Below are 16,465 nucleotides of genomic sequence, written 5' to 3' on the forward strand. Positions count from 1 at the left end.
CCAGATATAGTAAAAAAAAATGATATCACATCACAAGGACCATAGGAGCTGTGGTTCTGCAGTTACTTCCAGCATTGAGTCTTTGTTGGCTTTCCTTCTTTTTGATGGCAAGGGCTTTAGGGGATGGGGGTTGGCCTAGATTTTATTTATGCTGCATTTGAACATTGGTTATATATATATATGTATTTATATTTCATCCTTTTTGCTGAAATTGTAAACATTATTGTTGAGGGGCTAGCTGAAGCCTATCTTAGTAACTGGTGTGGCATCTTCTTGCTGTGTGGAAAATCTATTGATGGCCTTGGATTGTTTGTTGCTCTTAATAGTCAGATTGTTGTCTCTTTGACACATTCCCTATGTCCATTTTCAGTTCTATTTCAAAATGCTTTTAAGAATTTCACCCAATAAGTTGGTTAAAGTTAAAATAAGGGTCACATTCATATTGCTACAACATGGTTATCCTTCCCATTATAGATCCCAGTACTATTTGCCACTGAACATTATATAAGTACTCCCATTTACCAAGAAATCTCGGTAGGTTAAAAGATAATTTCAATCAGCAAGTATTTTTCAACTTTTAATTGACAAAATGATAAAAATAAATCTTATTGCCAAAGTATTTACATTTAAAACAACATTAAAGTTTCTACTTAACACTATACAATCTGAAAGTGAATTAAATTAATATGTTTGTAATGTACACAAGTGATAAATATCAAGCATACATAACATTAATATTTATTTTTATATTAAACTATGTCAAATTTGACTTTCTGATATAAATATAGCTGTCCATCTTGTAACAGTTTGTTCTGCAATATAAAAATCCGCCCTCAGACATTTTTTTCTGGGGGGAAAAGGAAACAAGGAGATTTGCTAATAGCACAACAAACCAATATTAAATGACAAAATCCTATGACCTGCCCTACAGATACTTTAACTTTGACAGCTATCAAGGCAAAAATCAATATGTCGCTAATCACCCAATAAACTGGCCGATTTTTTTGTCAAACCAGTAAAAAACAGACAGGTAAAAGTAAGGGTCCGCATCTGGTTCCGAATTTATCAGTCTCTTGACAGGTATTACGTTTTTGTCAAACAGACACACCTGAGCGGCCAGGTAAATATGGTCCCTCAGTTACAGCAGGTGAAATGTAACCATCAATCAGCGTTGACTACACAATAATTCTTCATTATGGAGTGTTAGTTTGAAACTTTGTGACTCTGGAATGTTGTCATTATGATCATAACACAAGATAAAGGTAAGGATTATATCAAACCTTACGTAACTATTTTAGCAAAAAAAAATATCAGGAAGGATAGGTTTTATTTTCTGTTTTATATCGGCTTTAAATCATTCTTATTTATTTTATTGTAATTTATTTTATTTGGTATTGACTAGAATGAAAGTAAGAATAAGGAAGATATGAGATTTGAATTTTTAAAGTTTTATAGTAGGAAATGAAATTCAACATTTTCTAAAAAGTTATTGGTTTACATTTTTATAAAGAAGAAGAAAAAACTAATTGTTTACATTTTATAAAGAAGAGGAAAAAACTAGTTGCAATTGGGAAGGGTGGTAGGCAATTAGTTTAGAACACAAACACCCATACAGATACTGAAGGACAAACAAACTTTTGCAAATGTCTGAATCAATTCTGTATTATAATTGTTCACTCAGAACCACTGCATGTGACTCCCAAAATACCAAAAATTAAAAAAAAAATAAAGGACATTGATTGAATTTAGATAAAATGGTGGACATAAGATGGGAGTAGTTAAACCCCTTGAAAAGATCAGGTCCAGTGATGAAGAAATGTGATCGGGGATTGATTTCACTTTTTATCTCATTATTTCATACATAACTTTAAGAAAAATTAACCATAGATGTCTTTTTTTTTGAGAGAAGGGTTATTGTGTTGTTTGGGTAACTGTCCCTGCAGGAGTTGAGCTGATTCTGAACTAGAATATATATCAGTAAAGAATAGTGTTCATTAAAATATTACCACTATACCGTCTTCGTATTGAGCCCCTAATAATCACTTGCACAATATAACTCAGATCACTATACCTACTCAAGTAAAAAAGTACTCTTTTACAAAGTTACTAGATTAAGGGTTGACTGTGTCAGGGGTCCTGTGTTTAATCCCCTTTTAGTACAGTGGTATAATGTTTTAAACCCCACCACATTTTTTGTTCCTACTTCAAATCAGACTTTCTGTTATGTAATATTGTTTCTTCTCAATTCCTCTGCAGTAGGGAGAAATGTCCCTGATGGTATATTTGCTGATGTGGTGAAGCCCTAATTTTAGTATGACCTCAAATGTTTTTGATGGCCAATGCTTGGAAGTTCTTCTTTCAGAAATCCAAAACTAAAAAAATTTGAAATTTCAATAAGTGATATTTTTACATAGAAAATTCAGTAGAGTAGAAAAAGGTCATGCATATCCTTAAATACAAGAAGGCTTATAACTTCAGTGTACAACATGTCACATATTACCTGTATGTTTATTCATTCAGTGTATGTTCACTTGTGTTTTATATGTCTTTTGATTGAGTTATTAGCCATTTCAATTGATATTTTATAATATGTTCTTTCTATGTTGTGGATGTTACTATATTATTTCATAGTTTACCATGAAAGATTCAAAATTTTTTAAACATAAGTTAAAACCTAATATTGGGCTTTTGCATGCAGAACCTGCTATTGCTTCAGCATCATGAACATCATTTTATAGCTACAACAAATTTCAAAATCTATATACAACAGCTTTGAACTTTTGTCTGTCTGAAAATCTTTTTTCTCCTGCTTTAAACCTCGAAAAGTACTATGAAGAGCAAGTACGTTCTTGTCCTACAGCTTGTTAGTTAGCAGACTGATTAAGAAATAAATTTTAAACTAAAGTCTGATTTTTTCAAGCTCGATGACTGCAAAATCTGCAGTTTTCTGGATCTGGTTTTTTCGATTATGATATACAGCACCCTTCAACTATGAAAATATTTTTTTTCTTTCAGTTTTCAGATTTATTGGACTATTATATATGATTTATTGGAGTGATGAATTTCTTTTCATTTGAACACATAATACATTAAGTCTGGTGGAATTAAAGATGTATTCTGTCATTTTCCATCGATTTTTGATACGATTTATTTTCTATACAAATTTCATAAAAACACAACCTGACATATTAAATCAATATAAGTTAATATAGAAATATATATTCGCTTGGATTTGTGCATAGAAACACCATAAAACTTCGAAAATTTCTATAAATCATTTGGTAAATGGAGGATAAAAGAATGGGGGTCTTCAGGTGGACATTTTATGTCTCCGTAATCACAATTGTTGTCAGACTGCATATTTAACGTACTTATAAAGCCATTAAATATACATCAAAGATAATAAGACTTTGTGTAATTGCTGTTTTGATATCATGGGTAGGTGGGGTTGTTTATGCATTCCTTCATAATCATTTTATAATTAAGAAACTGCACGAAACATGTGATGAGTGCAAGGGGGTTATATTTCGTAATCCAACTTCATTGGTCAATGTAATCCTTGTATATTAACTGCCCTTGAGCAATCAGTATTATGCTAGTTTTCTGTAAATATATCACAGAGTTTTCAAAATACTTTTTCCCTGGTTGTCCTTGAAAAAATCTGCAAGTCTACTATGTCTATTGCAAAATACCAAAGTTGTGCTTTTCCTTTGAAAATTTTTGCTGGTGTGGACATTCTGTCCTCCACTTTTAGTAGAACTCTGAAATCATAATTGAGAAATAAATCACAACAAAATACTGGACTTGTAGCAAGACTACTCCACATTACAAGTATTTACATGTATGTAAGACTTATTTCTAGTACATTGTACTACTAAGTTGAAAACAAAAAGGTACAACCTCTTGTAGCTCTTCAGTCAACCTACTAAATCATATTTTTTTAGCACTGAAGCAATTTTCCTTTAAAATCTTATTGTGGTGTTTGACCAAAAAAAGGAAACTGTTTGAAATGATATATATAAATGCTTGAAATACAGCGTCATCTTAAAGGGATATGATACAGGAGCAGGGACAGATAATAATGTATTATCTTTTAACTGTTTCTTGAAATTGCTTACAATTGAAGTGAAATATAACCTGAAAAAATATGGTTGCTGTATTTGATAAATTAATATATATATATGCAGTTTATCTAGTCCGCAGGGCTTAACGGTAGAATTTGCATTTTATCATCAGTATCCATCAGTAAACAATAGTGATTCATATAATGTTGTCGTATGTAGGGAACAGTTAAAGTCTGCACACAACATTATTACATTAAAAATATAAATTGAAATGCACTCCCCAAAAATGATAAAAAGTTACCCTTAGCAATACATGCTTATTTTCTTCTTAGTTTATTTTATTGAAAGAAGTGTTGAAATGCAAAATTTTAGGTTTTTCTACAAATATGGAAAAATCCAGCTAAAAATATCATTATTCTGAAAAGTGCACCATTTCTAAAGTGATGTAATGAAAAAATAAAGCAGTTAAAAAAATGAATTTAGATCCATTGCCATTTCCTTATATAATCTGGCTATGAAACATGGGAGGTAACTTGTACAAGGGAGATAACTCCAAAAAAATTATTGTACTAGTCAAATTGGTAATTTGTCAAATTTGAGTGTATAAGTATCATGTTGCATAATGCTAGTCTTCAAGGCTGTGACAACAGAGAGTATTGGCTCTGTAACCAAGAGGAATATTGCTTTTACAATCACACTGTATTAATTTTTGTATTAAATTTAAAACTTGAACAGAATATATCAAATTTTATTACTAATATTATTTGGCACAGAGATGACATATTTTATCATACTGAAATGTCACCTATCATTAAATCTTAGGCACTTTTACTGTAGTTTTATATACTACATTTTGACAGATTTATAGACGGGCTTAAAATACCCGATATTGTGATGGATTAGGGTTGTTTTAATATTTTCCTAAATTTGAAACCCATCCTTGTTTTTATGGTCTCATCTCCAGTTTCAAGAAACACAATCATCTGACTGTCAAACTGTCATCTCGTAATAAATCTAGCGCAGATGACTTATTGCATCCGTCTATGACAATTCATATTATTACTTTATGTCATAAAGTGCATCCAGGTTCACATGTTTTCGTGTGCTTAGGAATAAACAAAGATGATTACAGGTGAACTGCCATATGTGATATTAACCTGAAAATTGCAGTGGAAATTAAAATCGGATATTATTCGTCAGCTTCATTATATAATCAAAAATTGAGAAAAATAAGAATGCTATACGTATAGTTTGGTGGATGTAATAAAACAATAAATCAAAATAGTTTAAGAAAGACAAGACACAACTTAGGGGTGGCAAAATATATATTGACAAACAAGTTGTAGTTCATAGAGGAAATTCTTGCTATGATCCATATATAAAGATAAGAAGATGTGGTATGAAGTCCAATGAAAGAACTATCCACCTGGCCTTGAAGGCATAAAACTTTGCTCAGTGCTTAGAGCACAAAAATCATGCTCGAAATATGAAATCCAGCATTTTGATTGGTTGATTCTTGAGTCTGAGTACAAAAATCATGCTCGAAAGTTTTATGACCGTTAGACCAGATCCAAATAATGTGACAAATTAGATAATTGAAATAAAACACATTGAGCCACTTTAGTATATTGGCAAGATTTCTTGCATTATGCAACCATTTTTCCTTTGACAAGTATACACTATATATACTCAGTTTTTGTTTTCAAAAAAGAAACTGCTTGGTATTTTCTTGGATGTGAAATAATGTAGTATAGATTTCCTACTCTTTACTAAGCATTGTTAGTTTTTCTGAACTCGTATGCCTGAAATTGAATGTAGAATTGAAGCTAAATCATTTGTGTTACTAATGCATGGGAAAAGAGGTATATTTCTCAGCGCTTTTTTTAAAAGTTGTTTAAACACTTTTTACCTTGTAAAATTAATTTTATTTTTTCTGTTACAGCTATTGGTGATGAGAAATCGTCAGAAAAAGAAGATAATGATGATAACCCGGACGAAAGTGATGGTGATGAAGATTGTGATACAGTAACCATGGAAACAGATTCACAGGATGTGGATGAAGGGGAGATAACTACTAATGGTCACAAGGAAGAGTCTGAAGTAGATGATGAAGAGGAGGGAAGTTTGAATGCGGAGAATGGCGACTATGACAAAAACATCATGGTAGACGGGGAAGAAATAAAACAAGAAGAAAAAACTGAAAATATGGAGGAAAGTGAAAAAATATCAGACACTAAACATATCATGGATAAGCAAGAATGTAGTAAAGAATCTAGTCGTTCAGAAACACCTCCATTAAAAAGACTGATGAGACAGGATCCATTACCTTTGTTTATGAACAATCATCATCATTCACCACCTAAAAAGATGTTTAAAGAGGAACACATTCATTCGTCAAAGTGGCAGGTGCCACTCATTCCTACTCCTGCCTTTTTGTCGAATGTTAAAAATGCTCCTATGCATCCACGGCAACATATGTTGAAATCAAAGCCTTATTCAAACAGACTCTTCCTTTCGCCTTCAGCTGTTTCATCATTTCACTCCATGGGTTATCAACCCAATCTGAAAGTATATGACGACCAACCTCTAGACTTGTCGAAGAAAACAGGAAGTGGAAAATCCTCATCCTCATCTGTGTCATACTCACCAGGTTCTAGTAAACTCACGTCAAGTCATATAGCGGAAAATATTCATTTGAAATCTCGTCATAAGTACAGCAATGGAATGTTCCCAGATTCCGTAAAATCTAGTCTACAAAGTTTGCAACAAAAATTTGGCGGTGACTATCACACAAGACAATTACAAAAACCTGTGAAAGGGTTGCATCCCTTATCATATGAAATGTTTAACAAAACTTTTTGTGGAGATAATGTTTTGCTGAATTCCATATCCTCATTACCAAAAAAGAAAAGCCCTATTCCGCCATTTACCGAAACATCTGAGAAATCCTTGAGCGAAAAATCAGAAATGTCATTAAATAATCACAAAGACTTGAATTCTAACTTCAAAAAGCAGAATTCTAGCAATGATAATGAAGATGATAAGTACACTAGGCATAAATGTGTTTGTACTAAAACATTTACTTCATTGTATGACTTAAGTTTACATATTCAAGAAACTGGACATCTCCCTGCTGGTGTGAAAAAGGCGAACTTGATGGAATATCCTAAACTTGTCCGCGGTCAAGATATGTGGTTGAATACAGAGTCAGAACAAACCAAACGAATTCTACGCTGTATGCAGTGTGGAGAATCATTTAAATCATTGCCTATGTTGACAGTTCACATGATGCAGACTCAGCATTATACAAAAATTGTAAGTTCTGAACATGGACGACGTACACACAAGTGTTCGGCATATTGTGATCGTGACGTTGACCGTGAATGTGTATTCAAATGTAAAGTATGCAATAGTATGTTTGTTGACATGGAAGGACTAGCTAATCACATGATATTATCGGGACATCATAAACGAAACATACTCCGAACTCAAAATCACACTGCAGAATTAAGTTTAAAACAAAATATTCAACAATATTTACCGGTAAGTGAGGAAAGCACAGAGCGTGACACTCGTAAAAAATCTCTTTCTAGGTCATCACCGCCTCAAGACAGGTTATCGGCTAGTAGTCCTGAGAGTGATTTAATGGACGATAGCATGATCAGTTGTGAAAACTGTGGTGATAAGATAGAAACAAGCTCATTTGTGGAACATGTACGAGCTTGTCTTCATCAAAGTATGGTTGATGCCTTTGAATCAAGAATTCAAAAGTTAAAATCAAAAGTTGACAATCTACAGTCAAAAAATGTAAGAGAAGAAAATAAAAACTTTGAAGTTGACCCAATTGAAACTAGTAATGGGAAAGATTCTGAAAATTTAAAGTCTAGAATTGTGAAACTTGAAAGTTCAGAAAAGAAAGATTTGAAACATGAAGTACACAGTGATATAAAACAAGAACAAATCAATCAAGATTCTTTAACAGATACTCCGGAAAAGCTAAACAATATCAAAACTGAACCCATAGAACTAAATGAAAACCAAAAATCCTCAGAAAAAAACCAAAATGATAAATCCGAAGACAGAAATCCACTAAAATCTGATAGTGTTAAAATGTTAGATATTTTAAATCCAGAGGATGAAGGGACAGATAGGGGTGGCAACTCTGCTCTCCAAGCCATGGAATCGTTCATTCAAAAAAGTTTTAGTTCAAAATTTACCTATGGTAAAAACAAGTTTCAGGTTAATATGTTTGACAAGCAGGAGTCTCTAAGTCCTCTTTTGAAGTTTGAAAAATATAGGAAATATTTCCAACCGTCTCTAATGATGGAAAATACTTCAAAGAAGCCAGAGGAATCAGAGATGAATGATAGTGAAGCCGATGATTCGACAAAAGATGAATTAGAAAAACTTGAAAAATTATGTGAAAATGTCAACAAAAGGCAGACGAGTCCTAAACAAAGTACAAAATTAGAAACTGCTGAACTCAAAGAAACAAAAGTTACAAGTGAATCATTGAGTAGTAAATATTTAAATATCGACGAAGAGGAACAAAATGCTGAAAAGTCTTCATCGGCACTGGATTCATTGAGTAGTTTTGTCTATGGACAAGCTTTAGACAGTGAACACCCTCTTGATAAATTACAGAAGCTCATAATAAAAACTGATATTCCTGGAATGAGCTCTTCAAGTCGGACTATTTTAAATGGGTCGCCTGAAGTCTCCGTTCCTCTCAATTTGTCTGTGAAAAGAGAAATTGATGAGGATGACCTTGTGGAGGACGGTATATCTGAGGGTAGTCATAGCGACAGTGGTAGTGATTCTGCCGTAGAGTACCACTGTGTAGCTTGTAGCAGACATTTTGCTTCAAAAGGAACATACCGTTATCATTTAAGTCGATGTCATCTATCCACCATTAAGAAATATGGTATAAAAGAGGCCTTTAACATGAGTCCTTATGTTTATCTTCCTCTAGACCATACTGCCAAGTTTTCTAAGTATTTTAAAATGGCAGAAGAATTAGTAAAAAAAGAAAAATTGTAACATATATATACATTTTATTTTGCTCTGTGCAATTTCTAAACGATAACTGTACTAATTTCAGTATATTCTTTTCTAGAAGTCTGATTTTTTTGCTTTTATTTGCTTTTTTGTGATGTTCATGTTTGAACACAGTCTTTTTTTTTAAATATTGGTTATTTCAAGTCTGAGAAGCTGTCAGGCCAAATTTTGATTGGTTTCATATAAAATAATATGTAAATTTAATATGGTTCAGTTTTTATGATATTTTTTTCATCCAAATTCAGTCTAAAAGACATATTTGTTGTTACTTTTCTAGTTTTAGAGATGGAGGCTTTAGAACAAGTTCCAAAATTTTAAACTTTTCCATGAACTCTCTGTTATTTCAATTTAAAATTAGTTTCTTGTCTTTTAAACTGTGAGTAAAATCCTCCCTTTTTATGCCACACATAAAATATAATCTTGGCTAAGTGAACTGGTTCATGCATCTTTCCCAAATTAAGTTGTAAGTTGTTCACTATGAAGTAGTGTTCACATCAACATGAAACTTGGTAGTAAAGTTCATCATGATGCAGGCTTTGTATGTATGCCAAATTAGGGGTTTGACCCAGATTCAGTGGTTCAAAAAATATGCAAATTTTACAGTAGAAGCATGACATGTTACCCTATGGACATATAAAGCTAATTTCTAATTTATGTGCTTCAAGAAAAGTTGCTTTTTTGAGAGTACCTCATTTCTTGGTTTTATTACTTTGCTCCTTTCAAAGTTTATTAAAAATGGTATCCACGATAGTTATTGAATCCACAGTATGTTACTTCTTATTTCTATTTACATATATATGTTTAAAAAACGTGTTTCAAAAAAATTGTCAAGACATTTGTCTTACTATAACTATTTGAAAAAAACAAGTCTATGATTTTATAAGTAAGATGAAGAAAACATTAGGAATAAATGTTTATTTGATGGAAATTAGTACAGTTATAGTTAGACCAAAGTATAATCTATGGCAGCCTGAGACAAGAATTTGTGTTATATTATAGTTTGTATTGAATTAATATTGATTTGTGAGGGAGATAAGGGACCAAAGGATAAATTTCTTCTGATGGTCAGGAAAAATTTACAATGTAACAAATCATGTCATAAACCGTTGGGTGACAGTGATAAATTTACCACGCTATTTAAACGATTTTTCATTTTCAAATATTTGAACAATTGAAAAACAGGAAATTTGAAAAGTTTAATAAAAATTTGGGTAAACAAACAGGTATTAAATTTTACTATTGTATTTGTAAGTCATATTATATCGAGGTGTATAAATTAAATGGATATTATATATTAGATGAAAAATAATGATTGATGAAACCAGCTATTCATAAAAATTTTATTTTTATTTGTTTCGGTTAAATTTATATATAGAATGGGACAGATTCGATACCATTCTGCATTTTTCAAACCAGACAGCAATCATGATGTCTGTTTTTAGAGGGTTTTAGTTGTTATTTAAAAAAAAAAAAAATGATATATAGCAGTTGAAATCAAAATTGCTCAAGCATTTTCTCTGTACATGTAGTAGTTTTAATTTCAACTGTAGTAATTAAAATAGCAATGACTGTTTGCAAGATATTTTTTTGTAATTATGGAGTGACCTTCAGGGTTAAAATTTGTTTTTTGTAGAGTTTGTTGCACGACTTTATTATAGTATTTAAAACAATGAAACTAGTTTTATATTAAGATTGAGAATTGTTAAACAATTAAAATTGTCAATCAGTTTAATTATTTTTCATAAAAATATTTTAGAGTACAAATGATTTAATTCATTGTCATGTTCTGTGCCATAAATCTAAAATTAGAAAGTTAAAGAAATCCCTGATATCTATAAATAAATGAAATAATATTTCATAAAGATAGAAGATATTAATGTTTTCTTTGAGATGTGTCTATTTGAATACTAAATGTACATTTTATCATTCCACAATAGGGACTTGGTCCTTAAGAATCATTTTATTTCAGTTATTTATTAAATAAAACAAAGTCGAAAGAAATAGGTTGTGTCTATTGTATACATATCAAAATGAACTGTTAGTACTAAGTGCTTTATAATATTAATAATTTCAGATCTAATCTGTCTAAATTGTTGTTATTTATTTTATTTGCTTTATTATACTGCTACTTTGTTGTTGAGTTATTTTTTCTACTTAATATATGTATTTGCTATTTTCATCAATTTTTTAATCATACATATTTATGCAGTTTTTAAAAAAGTATCTGTACCTGAAATATTAATTTATTAAACAGAATAAACTTTAATTGTAACAGTAATTAATAGATTAATTTTAGTTATATATTTTTGTAAATAGTCTTAGTCTTTTCTGACATTGTAGCCTACATGTATCTCTTAAAACTTGAAAAATGGTTCAAAAATGGTTCTGTTGTTTTAAAAAGCAGTTTAGCCTAGTATACTAAAACATGCAACCAAATTCCTAAATGCTTTTTACCCTGAACCAGATTAATTTATCATTATCTGGAACATGGGAGATAACTCACATTGCAAAAACTTGCTGCTTAAGGTAAGCAGTAGTTTGTTGAATTATTTCTCTTTATTTGGAGAGGGGAGACAAGGGTTCATCTGGAATTAATTTATTCTTCAAGATAAGATTCTTGTTTGTATTTGTGATTTAAGAAAAGTAGGTTGATTAAATGATTATTGTAAGGGTAATTTCCAGTTGCAAATATTTGATGCCTTATCAGAAAAAAGGAATATGAAAGATATACATGATATTAAGATCTCAATATATAGCTTTTGCTGTCTTTTTTTCAAGATTTAACAAAACTTCAACAAATAATTTCATGTTAGTAAAATTGTTGACATGGCCCTTAATACAATATTGGAAGAAGTTTGATACAAAATTTCCTTGACTTTAAAAAGTTTCTTAAATTAATGAGGAATTTATGGTTCTAATGCAAGTTTGTACTAGTAAATTTCGACCTAAATTTTTGCCTTTACTTCATCCTTTTGTCTTTCAGAGTACAATGTGAGGTAACACTTGCATGTTTTGTTATTTTTCACGCAGTAATTAAGTAGGCTGTCACTTACAGACTTGTCAAATATAAAGCTGTAATTTATCAGAATCCACTTCTGTTATCTAAAAATGTTGTTGATGTAGAAACAATTAATTAGCATGTATAAGGAAAATCTTGTTAAATGTAATTTTCATGATTATGTAATTTGATACTGTCACAAATCCTCAAGACTATTACGGTGTTGTAATTATTTTTAAAATGACCTTGACGTCACTACAAATGTTTAGGCATAATGGGTATTATATTAGAAATTCCCCTTTTTGTCTAAAATGTTCCAAATTTGCCATAAATTACAAGGGAATTTTAATTCCGTAAATGAATTATCTAATTACAAATCTATTTGATCTTAATTTATTTTTGTCCACCCTTTTCAACAACAAAAATACCAGAGCAATATTTTGCCGCAATCATTCAACATAAAATAGAGCTTAATTTTTTCTCGTTAGTTCAGCTTCAGGGTATTCATCTGTTTCCGGCTGTCTATATAATCTTTGATGGTGTTAGGACATATCAATCGTGGCAGATTAACAATATTGATAAAAAAAATCATATCTTATGTGTGTCAGCTGTGGTATGTATACCATTTACAAAGAAAAATTGGATTTAAACTAATTAAATTTGATATGGATTGACTATTTTGAAGATTTGTCAAATTGTCAGCCGATGATTTTTTATATACAAAGAAATCATCTAGATGTGTTGTGTTTCTTTGTCATACATCAAAAAGATCTTTGTCCTATTGAACAGATAAACCTTTTTAATGGGAGAAATATAGATAATCTTTAGGAGAGATCATTATCCCATGTGGTGCAATACATTCTAAATGAATAAATCCTGCCTTTCAAATCCTTTCTCCCAAGTAGAAAATTGCATGCAAAAAAATAGTTTCCTGAATAAGATAAAGAAAAGTAAATGAAAATTGAATCTTGTATAAGAGACTATTACATGTAATTTAGAAGATTGATTTTTAAGATTATTTGCTTTAACTAATCTTTTAACACATTTCAATGCTGGGAAAGACATTTTTAGGTCATCTGTCAGTTAACACCATATCAGTTTGGTTAATGCCTTCAGACATGAATTGTCATTGGGTATGCAGATATGAAGACAAAAAATATCATTAAGTCATCTTAACTAAGGGAGATAAGTCTTTCTTAGGTGTAGATACTAGGTATTTGTCGAAATTGTCAAACTTTTACTCAGGTATGTTCAATGATCAATTAAATATCTATGTAATAATATTAAGTACCAGAAAATGTCCATATTTCCTATCTAATTAAAACTTAAAATGGGACTATTTATAAGAGGACCTTTGGTAATGGGCTTGGCAGTTAAGGGACATCTACCTGTATAGATCATGTCAAGTCTACTACCACTAGGATACCCAAAAATGTCACAAAGCACTCAATCAAGTAACATGTCATTTCTGTAAACAAACTTATTATTTTTGCGAGCAATTCAATTTGGTGACTTGAAAAGTAAGGTGAATATGTCCATCTTGATCTTCTTTTGCATAAATACATCAAAGTTTGAAATTAAATCTCAACGGATTGGCTCGGAAAAAAAAGGTTGAAATGGTATTTGAAAAACCTAGTTGATTTACAGTATAAGATGAGCAAAGGGAGAAAACTGCAAACTAGATAAACAAAGATTAAGATGGACTAAGGGAGATAACTTTTTAAGAAATTATGTCATTCATTTGTTTCTTTTCATTTGACCTTGTTTTACAACTGTATTTACATAAGAACAAAATATTAAGAAAAAATCTATATCCAGGAACTGTCACAAGTGTTAATTTAATGATTTTTTTCTAGAAAATGAGGAATTTGAAAAAAAATTGGTGACAATAAAATGCTTTGTCATTGAATCAATTGAATTTGAATATATATATTTGGGGAAAACTAGTGCAAAGTAATATTTAAATAGATTTTCTGCCAACACATGCAATGCATGGATATAGAATCCTGATACATTGATAATATTATATAATTTATGAAAAAGATATGCTAATTCAGTTGTCAACATCTGTTATTTACATATGATATTTATGATATTGATGAAGAGAATATAAATTATTAGAAATTTATGTAAAAAATATAAAAAAATAATTTTATCTGATGGCAACTGTCACATTTTATAATTAACTGCTTTTTCAACTAAAAAATACTTGACAGGATCTAATTAAATTTTGTTATTCTGCATTGTCTACAGATTTTAAACAAATTGGAAAATATTGGCCTTTGTGGGGGTCTTTAAAGGGAACTCTTGTTAAGTCTCACTAATAATTCGTCTGTGAAATTGTCAATTAGGATAAGAATATGCCTCAACTGGCATTAAACCCTCAAAACTATTCATATATTCATTTGATTTTTGTTTGCTTTATGTACAGTGGAAACCATTTGACTAGAGAAAACATATCTAATTATCTGAAATATTTGCCACTGGACGTTAAGCAACCAACAATCAATCAATCAATCTAATTATCTGATTGAATGCTCATGTTCCTTATAAATACTTCTCCTTAGCTTGCGATAAAAAGGATATAACTTTAAAACGGCCACTACCCTTACTTCTAAGTGTAGATTTTTGAAATCCCGTTTACCCAACTCCAACTCCCCTTTTCCATAAAGAGCACTGGCCGAAAGGTTTGTATAATTCTGCATACTGTATGAATCTTGTTGAACTGTTAAACTGATTTTTTATAGGAAAATAAACAGATATGTATTTATTTAATGGAATGAAATTTACTTGCATAAGAAATTGTTTTATATGTTGAAAATGGCAAATATTTATTACATTTAATATCTAGTTATTGTGGCATAGTCAGAATTCGCATTTATCCATGTATATTTGAGTTTGCTTTAAATGAATGAAATCCTGTTTGACTTCTACAATTATGTACATATTTTTGTGAAAACCATTACATTTTACATATCATTTATCTACTTTATTATATTCAGAAACTATGTGTTTACTGTACTATTGAATACTAAATGTTGATGAATATGTTAACACTTGAGTGCTTTATTTTATAGTATTCAAAAGTAAACAGTTTGAAAATGTTTCTGAAAATTTCATTTTTCATTCTCTGATGATCAGACTGGAATGATTTACTTAAAACACAAGTATCATACATACATACATACATACATATCATTTTTGTATGTGCAATGAATTTATAAATAACAATTTTGGCAGAGAAATGACATTTATGTTGAGTTCTCTCTGTTTATGCTCTTTCTGAAAATTTAAAAATACTTAAAAAAATTTTGGAAAAAATTGTGTTTTTTTTTCTTTGTCTGTTATTGTGACTGATTTTACACTTCTTGTCAAAAAACATATTTAAATCCTCAGTGATAAGATTATCTTCAATCTGCAAGCATGTAGTAATGACATGTTTATCTATAAGGAAATTTATGTATTTGCATAATATATAAAATGAAACAATGTTTCCATATGATAGAAAATAACTTAAATAATTAATATTCTTAAATCTTTGCAGTCTGATATGTTCTCTTTTGACTTTATATATTTGTATTTACATGTTTTGATAAATCCATATCCTATCAACAATATTGTTAAAATAAAAAGCTGAAGAAAACATGAATTCTTTCTTTCATTCAATGTTATTTATGCCGATTCTTGTTAAGTTCATTTTGAAGCATCACTGTAGCGGCTTCTGTCAATAATGCAACATTTATGAGGCTGACTTCATGCAGGAACTTCTTAGGAAGAAAGATAAGAAGTTAGCAATATCCTTTAACTCTACTTTCCGCTATATAGATGATGTTCTTTCACTAAATAATTCAAAATTTGGTGACTATGTGGAACACATCTATCCAATCGAGCTAGAGATAAAGGATACCACAGATACAGTTAAGTCGGCCTCATATCTTGACTTACATCTAGAAATTGACAATGAGGGTCGGTTGAAAACAAAACTTTACGACAAAAGAGATGATTTCAGCTTTCCAATTGTAAACTTTCCATTTCTAAGTAGCAACATTCCAGCAGCACCTGCATACAGGGTATATATCTCCCAATTGATACGATATTCCCGTGCTTGCATTTCTTATCATGATTTTCTTGATAGAGGGTTGCTGCTCACAAGGAAGCTATTAAACCACGAGTTCCAAATGGTGAAGTTGAAATCATCCCTTCGTAAATTTTACGGACACCATCACGAGTTGGTTGACCGTTATGGAATAACCATTTCACAAATGATATCGGATATGTTCCTTACATCGTAACTACAATCCCCTTCCCTTTCATGAATGTGACCTACCGAATTAGACTATTTACC

General features: G+C 30.6%; 1 protein-coding gene across 3 annotated transcripts in view; it reads left to right on the forward strand.

Moving 5' to 3' along the window:
* The window catches only part of LOC143079610 (uncharacterized), a 59,780-nt gene extending 44,011 nt beyond the window's left edge, over positions 1-15,769 (forward strand). For 2 of the 3 annotated variants that reach the window (XM_076255041.1, XM_076255043.1), the window contains exon 2: positions 6,007-15,769. In XM_076255041.1, the coding sequence (XP_076111156.1) occupies positions 6,007-9,104 (3,098 nt within the window). In that variant the 3' untranslated portion in view covers positions 9,105-15,769. Of the gene's footprint in view, positions 1-895; positions 1,263-6,006 lie in introns of those variants that run through there. The other variant, XM_076255042.1, reaches the window with a different exon arrangement.
* Positions 15,770-16,465: the final 696 nt, after the last annotated feature.

The sequence above is a fragment of the Mytilus galloprovincialis genome, chromosome 6, assembly GCF_965363235.1.
Source record: "Mytilus galloprovincialis chromosome 6, xbMytGall1.hap1.1, whole genome shotgun sequence".
In the NCBI taxonomy this organism is placed as follows: Eukaryota; Metazoa; Mollusca; class Bivalvia; order Mytilida; family Mytilidae; genus Mytilus; species Mytilus galloprovincialis.